At 42.0% G+C, this 8,681-nt stretch overlaps 1 protein-coding gene across 1 annotated transcript in view; it reads right to left on the reverse strand.

Annotated features, from left to right (window-relative positions):
- The window catches only part of SGIP1 (SH3GL interacting endocytic adaptor 1), a 189,455-nt gene extending 185,161 nt beyond the window's left edge, over positions 1-4,294 (reverse strand). The window contains exon 1 of the mRNA XM_045547815.1: positions 4,050-4,294. Within this exon, the coding sequence (XP_045403771.1) occupies positions 4,050-4,059 (10 nt within the window). The 5' untranslated portion in view covers positions 4,060-4,294. The remainder of the gene's footprint in view (positions 1-4,049) is intronic.
- Between the last annotated feature and the right edge of the window lie 4,387 nt (positions 4,295-8,681).

Below are 8,681 nucleotides of genomic sequence, written 5' to 3' on the forward strand. Positions count from 1 at the left end.
ATAGAACATATATTAGCATCTCATATGCACGCTTAGGTTTTCTAAAGTAATTTCACCATTTAAGGGAAGGAAATCAGTAAGAAAGTTAGAAACATTCCCTTTAAAACTTCTTAGCTAACTATAAAGTGAACAGCTCCAGTTTCAAGACACTTTGTTCCTTTTTGATCATGTCAAATAATTTACCAAATATTTTAAGAATCTATTTCTAGATGGAAAAAAATCCTTTACTGTTTATAAGGTTTATTGAAACAACAGAAGTTCAATAATCTTGAATTATGAAAAATTTTCTAAATAATAATTTTGGACATAAAATGTATTAACAAGGAATTATAGGGTATGGGTTTGTGAGTACTCATATTTAAGACAGAGAGAGACAGAATATGCAACCACAGAAACTAAGGCCTATTTTTTAATTAGGTTAACATGCCCACTATGATACAAAGTAAAAAGAAAAGGTTCTTAGAAGCTCAAAAATACGAGCTTTGTTGTGAAACGGACTTGGGTTCAAATTCCATTCCACCATTTTTTTTTTTTTGCCTCAATGTATTATTTTTTATTTTTGGAATTTAGAAAAAGTTCTGCAAAAGGCACTGTATACAGACTAATTATTTGAAGGTTATTGTAAGTAGTAAATAAATACAATTTATTAAGTTCCCCTGAACATTGCAGTTAAACCCATTAAGCCCTTAAAAATAGGCTTGTTAATTTGTAAAATTGCTATATGGAATGAAACCATTGCACTCAGAAACATATCTTTCTATATATAACGGCACCTAAGAGCCTGAATATGGAACTAACAACACAAATCACCTTAAGACAGGTCTGCAAGGACAGGAAAGTACTTTCCAGACAGCCTCACAAATAAACAGATATCCTCAGAAACCCTGACTTAGTTCCACTTATCTTAGGAAGCCCAGCTGAAAAAATGCCATTTTTCAAACTTTAATAATGATGTATAAATAAAATAGTCCTTGAATAGTTGCCCTGACACATAGACTGCATTGTAAGCTTAGCCAATGCGCATATTCCTTAGTAAATAATTCCCTTTGCTCACCCTCTTTCTCTTCACATTCACACTACCTAAGGCTCCACATCATGTGGCTTTCTTCAGGAAAGAAACGACTCATTACCAACCACTGCCCAAAAATACAGTACACAGGAAGCAACGGATCAAGTCCCTTAATATATATATATATATATATATTTTTTTTTTTAAATGAAAAATGTGTGAAATGAACCATGGAGCCACAAACTACTGATAACCTGCTTAAGGTCCCTGCAGAATTATTTTGCTGCTCTGCACAACATTGGAATCACCAGGGAGGTAGTGACATTCCTCATCTACGACCAGGACTTCCAATAGGCATCGAATGAATGGAGCCTATATCCTGTTCCACACAAACAAAACAGTTTACTGTGAGCTCTTCTGCTGAGTATTTGTTTACTCCTGCTTTACACAAAGTAGAGAAGTGGCTTTTAAAAGTTGCCATGGCCTTGCTTTTTCTGAGCAGCACACTAAAACACTACAATATAGAGATGCACACACCAGGGCACATGTATGTTCTCTCCCTCTCTAGAAGTAAGTTTGTGTGGATGACTGTGTGTGTGTGTGTGTGTGTGTGTGTGTGTGTACATGTGACACATCAAGTTGAGAAGAAACATCCTTTTAACTATCTAGATGTTTGGTGGCACATTCTCAGAGTTCACGGATGTTTCAGCAGAGGGCTACCATGACAGCATTTTAGGGTGCCTTTTAGGGGGTTCCTTATCTTTCCAAGGTTATTGCAATAGATGTAACAGTATGGCTTTCTCTAGGGAGGAGTGAAGTAGAAACAATGACATACCACACCTTCAGAGTAAGAGCATTTCAAAGGTGAAATTCTGGGATGCAATATCAGAAACAAGTATATACGTTGCTAAAAAGACTGACAACTAAGTTGGAAGGCCATTGATGGGCAAATTGATTTTTGGTTAAGGTTCCTACCGGCTTTCTAAGGTCACAGAACCATTAAGATAATAAGGCTCAAGAAGCATTTAAATAGGAACTATGGGTAGAAAAACCATAGTTGCATTTAAATTTTTAAGCCAGTGGGAACATCTGTCCAATTTCTCTTGCAAGGATCTGATGGAAGGCAATTGTATCCATAATGTCACCTCTAATTCATACCAGTCCTAAGATAACATCCTTCATTAGATAAATTTGGCAAACCCAGAGCAATAGTGCTAATTCAGCTCTAACACAAGTCTTTGTTACCATTCTCATTTCAGTTTAGGCAGCTCAGATAAGCTTATCACAGGGCTTTGAACTGACATTCTGGGATGGCACAATAGACCATATTACCAGGAGAATTATTAATGAGCATGAAAAAAATGTTACTACCTTCAAAAAGAAGCTACTTTAGCTCCTTAGTTTGCAAGGCAAGAAGTAAAAGGAAAGATTTTTCCAATTCCCTATGTAAGACTGAAATCAGAATGTGTGCAGATGCATTTTTTTAAAAGTGCTATATGAAATTTATCTGGAGAAATACAGTACTTCTATACACAAGATTCAAGATTTTTTTTTCTGAAGAGGCTAATCCACATGAGCTTTTAATTTAAAAGTACATAAATTATACTTTCTGTTTGTCTTGTCTTATTATTCAAAGATTAAGTCCATTTTGAATTAACAAAAATGATTTAATCTGAAAGCATTAGCAATCTCAATTTATTTAGGCCTGTATTTGAAGAACTAGCTTGAGAGCCCTTTGCAAACAAGACCAGGCTCCATAACAAAATGATACTCAATCTCTTTTTTAAAGCTATTTTCTAAAATCTGTGGGTTTTGACTCTAGAATTCTTCACTCCTTCAAATCACATTAGCAATGTTTGACATGATGACAGAGAAAGCAAAAAGAATTCATTTCTGCCAAATAAGTATGGGCTACACTGCTGTTTTTGTGAAACCATCCTCCTCTTATTCCATTTTGGTAAATTTCTCAGGAACGGTTAAAATCTGTAGGACAGACCTTGGCTTAAGAGGTGGCCTCTCTGCCATTTTCATGGCTGATTTGAGACCCATTATGCACTCAATTCTGCATTGTGAAATCCAGGCTGGGGACAAATTTCTGCCTGTCATCTTAGGAAAGGCCAGGAGTTTTGCACCATCCTGTAGTGTGAAAACAGAAAATCAAAGCCAGCATAGAGCTGCTTGCTTCTTTCCTGATCGGCTTGCTGCTTTTTTGAGGCAATCCTTGCTGTCACTATTTCAAGCTGGGAAGGGTAATTTAGCAGAATAAAATATAGTTTAAATAGCGTCTCCCCAGGGAAACTTCCTCTTTACACTTAATATTAAATGCAAAAGATAATCAGTAAGTAATCATTTGATGCTTGGCTAAGAACCATTGCACAGGAAAGCATTTGGAAGCACAATTTTTTTTTTTTAACCTGATAAGACCCTGAATCAGGAAACAAGAGGCCCGGATATTTTCCTTATATTACTCATTCTGTTGCAATGACATCCCCATAAAACTATGGTTTATAGACCAAATTTGCTGTACCCCTCATCCCAGCGATATGATGTAAATTGCAGAGATAAAAATATCTTATGAGAATTAAAAATTTTTTTAAACAGTTCCCTGAAAATGACAGTGTGGATAACTGTCAATGACCTCTCCTGTCTAATGTCAATTTCAGAAAACAAGTTTCCATTGTAAATGTTTAATCAGTGTAGTCCCAGGAACGCAGGACAGAAAACCTTATCTTCTCACCCAACTTATTTGCTCTGCAAGCTCTTTCCTAGCTCTATCTCAGCTCTCTGCGAACACTTTGGGCTTTTCTCTCTCAAAGGAGCTGGGAGCTCTGTAGGTTCCGAGCCAGGCAGAAGCCCTGTGGTTTGATTCCATTAGTCTGAGCCCTGTGGTCCGCTGCAAGCAAACTGCAGCATTTCAGCTTGCAAAACCTTGGCAACCAGGTTCCAGGACCTCCACAGACAGCGGCTGCACACATTCTTTAATGCTGCTCTGCCGAAACCTTGCCCGAAACCAGTCAACCACAGCAGAAAGCATCCTTACCTTCCATCATGGTGGCAGAATTGCATTCCTTAATTTCCAAGGAGTCTGAAAAAACACAGGAGGATACGATTCCAGGTCCCAGCTAAGTCCTCACAACGCCGCTGCTGAGGTCTGCTCTGTGCGCTGCCGGAGCCAAAGGAGACGAGTGTTAACCCGAAAGACAGGCCATGGATGCTGCTGGTGCTGCTTCACCTACAGGCTACCAGGAAGATGCTGAGAGAGAAAGGGAGAGGAAAAGCAAGCCGGCCGAGCTGCACCGCCTGCGCTGCCTCGGCCAATCCCTTCAGCTCTGGACCGCGTCACATGGTAGCCAGCCTGCATCTCCTGACACAATACCCCCGGAGAGCACACAGGACCTATTTCCCGTCCCCATTCCCGGCCGCCCCCAACGCCACCCGCTTGTCACCAAACACGCAGCCCCTTCCCCACCTGGTAACGCACATCCCCCGCCCCTCCGTGTCGCCGTCTTAAGCCTGCGGCAGCGGCCGGGTGCCCGAGATTAATTATCAGGCGCTGCCACCTCAACCGGGGGCTCTGGCATGAAAGGGGCACGTAAGTAGCACGCTGCGGAGAGGATTTTTTTTTTTTTAAGAAAAACTTCTTAATAATTCTGTGCAGCCTGAAATTTTAGCAGCACACTTTAAGCTCGCCTTGCAATTCCGATCTCCTTTTGCCCTGAAGGAATTCCAAACGTCAGTGCCTGTGGCCTCCGTGCACATCTGGGCGACTCTCTCCTCTCCCCCATTCAAGAGAGAAAAATCCATCTAGCTGACGTCACATCACAAACAATTATCCCCAAAAGGATGATGCAGAAGAAATTTCACCCCAGCTGCCTTCGGGAGAGCCAGAGAATTAATTGCGCATGACATGCCGAAGAGCTGGGGACTGTCATTAAAACAAAGAAACAAAAGAACCCACCCGAGTGGGGCTCTGGAATCAAACGGGCAACGCTTGAGATCATTTCTGGGGCGGGAGGCGGGAGAGAGGGGAGCCGGCAGGGAGCAGAGGCCTCAGTCCAACCGAAGACAGCTGTGCTCGCCGGCTTCCTCCGGCTCCAACCCGGGCCAGCCGGCCGGGCCGCAGACGGGACCCCGCGGGGCGCCCCTCGACCACCGGGTTCGAGTCCCGCCGCCGCTGCCGCCGCCGCGTCCTCCCGGCCGAGCGCACACGCGAGCCGCCTCGCTGCCCCAGGTGGGGAGCCTTTCTCGCCACCGACCGTGGCTGCAGCTGCCAACTGCAGTCCCCGTAGGAAACGGACTTTCTTCTAAATGACACGTTTTTCGCGATGCGCCTCCTGCATCTGGAGTCGCCTTCAAGCCCATTCGTTCAGCCCAGTGGAAATCAGGAGGGAGGCAATTGTGTCTGGCTGTGGCTGGAGGGGTGGGCGGAGCCCCGGGTCCCGTAACTTCCAGAGATGGGATCCGGGCGCTGTGGGAAGAGTTATGGCACCAGGTCCGGTTGGGTTGAGAGTCTGTCACCTGACTGCTCCGCACAGACCCGGGGAGCCTTTCAGAGGGCCCCAGGCCCCAGGGTCCAGAGATCCTCCGTTCCCTTCAAGCAGGCTCAGACAGCGAAGGAAGAAAAGGGCCGGGCAGCCTAGGAGAGGGAGAAGGAGGAGAAGAAGGGAAGGGAGAGGGAAGGGAAAGGCCTCTTTAGAACCCAGGAGAGTCAAACGGCAGAGTGGGCCTTTCTCCCTCTATAACCTCACAACATGGCCAGGAGAAAAGCTGTCAGGGTACAGAGCCATTGTGAGCATCTAATGAAAATGTACTCAAAATAACTTTAAAAAGATGTAGTACTTGATCAGGGTTGAGTCTCTAATACCATTATGGATCATTTGTATTGTCAGTATACCCATGCATTTCCAATATTGTTCAGCCTTTGACACGGTCTAGCTCTTCCTGCCAGAGCAGATCTGAGGTATTGGTGGCTGAGATGTACTAGAGAAAATATAACTAAAGAGGCTGACTGAAGCTGCATATTAATAGTTAAAAACAAAAACTCAGTTCCTTAGCAATTTAGAAATTTTGAAAAAAAAAAAAAAAGCATTGTTTTTCCCTAAGGACACATATTTCAGTGGCCTCTAAATTTCAAAATAAAAATCTCCAGGGAGATAAAAAATATTTGTGACTTTTTCCTCATATCTCTAAGGCAGTCAAATTTTAAAAGGGAGAATTAATGCCAAAGTAAAACCTGCCTTGAGTACAACTTACACTGCTCTGAATACTGCAGGGGTACTACTGCAAAAAGAATCGATGTGTGTGTGTGTATTTTGTAATGATTAAGACCATGGTTGGATATTGGTGTCAAACAGACTGGGATCAAGTTTTGTCTCTGCCACTTAATGAGCTCTGTGACCATGGGCAAGTTATGTAACTCTCTGTGTCTCACAGTTTTGTTATCTGTGAAATGGAGATAATAATAATACCAAGTTAATTGGGCTATAAATAGTAGAATAACAAACCTGTATTAATGGCTTACTATATGCCAAACAGTGTTGTAAATACTCTGCCAGTAAATTACTTAGCATTGTGTCTGGAGCATAATAAGCCCGCCATGTTAGCTTTTTAGCATTAGTATTATTACCACCAAAGGGCTAGCAGATGCATCAAAGAAGTTTGCAGCCAAATGGGAGTTGTACTGAATGCACAGAGAACAACATAGCAAGAGACCAGGTGATGCATCCAGAGGTGTAATATGTTGGAGAGTTCTGAGAGGCTGCTAAGTAGAAGAGTGATTAGAACCAAATGAGGTTAATTAGGGAAGGTTTTCTTACAGAGATGAGATTTTAGAGTTCAGAAAAAAATTGGAAAGGGCGTGGAGTGGCAGTTCTAAAGAAGACAGGGAGTTCTAAATAAGAAAAAAGCCTCATATAAAATCAAGCACGGGGAAGAGGGAGTAGGGGACATTGCTAAAGATGTAAGGAAGCTGGAGAGCCAGAGAAACCTGGTCTGCCTGCCTCACCCCTCCCAGTGTAAGTTTTACAGTGTGTTACAATAAACCTCTCAGATAGATTTAGCATGGGTACACACCAGGTTTGGTTTAGATGTGCAGCAAGAAACTAGATAGATCCAGTTCAAAGGTTCTTTTGGTCAGCAGGTATTTGGAGGAAAAACAATAGTGTGGAGATATGATTGGAAGAGAACAAGAAAGGAATGTGTAGTTAAAGATTGTAAAGTTAATTGCAAGGCTGGTTAAACTTCACTGCAACTTCATCAGCTGTTTGTGTGTTACACCCTTTAAAAAGAAGATGCTATTACCAATAATAAGAGTATCTAATGAACGAAGTTCTTTTTCAGATAAAAAATTATTCAAGTATGTTAACAGGAAAGGATTATTATCATTTTGTTTTCTCATAGGTTTTTGAAAAAAAAATGATTTTGCTCAAGAACAAGGATAATCAGTAAGAAAAAATCGAACAACCCTATCAAAAAGTGGGCAAAGGACATGAATAGAAATTTTTCAAAAGAAGATATAAAAATGGCTAACAAACATATGAAAAAATGTTCAACATCTCTAATCATCAGGGAAATGCAAATCAAAACCACAATGAGATATCACTTAACTCCAGTGAGAATGGCCTTTATCAAAAAGTCCCAAAACAACACATGTTGGCATGGATGTGGAGAGACAGGAACACTCATACACTGCTGGTGGGACTGCAAACTAGTGCAACCCCTGTGGAAAGTGTTATGGAGATACCTTAAACAGATTCAATTAGACCTACCATTCGATCCAGCAATCCCATTATTGGGCATCTACCCAGAAGAACAAAAGTCATTCTATAAAAAAGACACCTGCACCCAAATGTTTATAGCAGCACAATTCACAATTGCAAAGATGTGGAAACAACCCAAATGCCCATCAATTCATGAATGGATTAGCAAAATGTGGTATATGTATACCATGGAATATTACTCAGCTATAAGAAATAACGGTGATACAACATCTCTTTGGTTCTCCTGGAGAGAGTTGGAACCCATTATACTAAGTGAAGTATCCCAAAAATGAAAAAGTAAGCACCACATGTACTCACCAGCAAACTGGTTTCCCTGATCATCACCTAAGTGCACATTTGGGAATAACACCAATTGGGTATCGGACAGAGGTGGGGGCTGGGGGGAAGGGATGGGTGTATACCTACCTGATTAGTGTGATGTGCACTGTCTGGGGAATGGACATGCTTGAAGTTCTGACTGGGGGGGATGGGGGGAGGGGATGGGTGCATACCTACGTGATGAGTGCGATGAGCACTGTCTAGGGAATGGACACGCTTGAAGCTCAGACTCGGGGGGATGGGGGGATATGGGCAATATATATAACCTGAACTTTTATACCCCCATATGAGCTGAAAAAAAAAAAAAAAGAACAAGGATAGTACTTTAGATTGTGGCCCAAATTTTACCATTTCATAGTACAGTTTTTGCTTACCAACAAGTACAAAGGAGAATTTCTAGCTTTTAAAATAATGGAATATTTTTTGCAAGTCCAAAATGGAAGTCAGGGCTGGGCACGGTGGCTCACGCCCGTAATCCTAGCACTCTGGGAGGCCAAGGCGGGTGGATTGTTTGAGCTCAGGAGTTCAAGACCAGCCTGAGCAAGAGCGAGACTCCGTCTCTATTAAAAATTGAA

This window comes from Lemur catta, chromosome 3 (assembly GCF_020740605.2).
Source record: "Lemur catta isolate mLemCat1 chromosome 3, mLemCat1.pri, whole genome shotgun sequence".
Taxonomy (NCBI): domain Eukaryota; kingdom Metazoa; phylum Chordata; class Mammalia; order Primates; family Lemuridae; genus Lemur; species Lemur catta.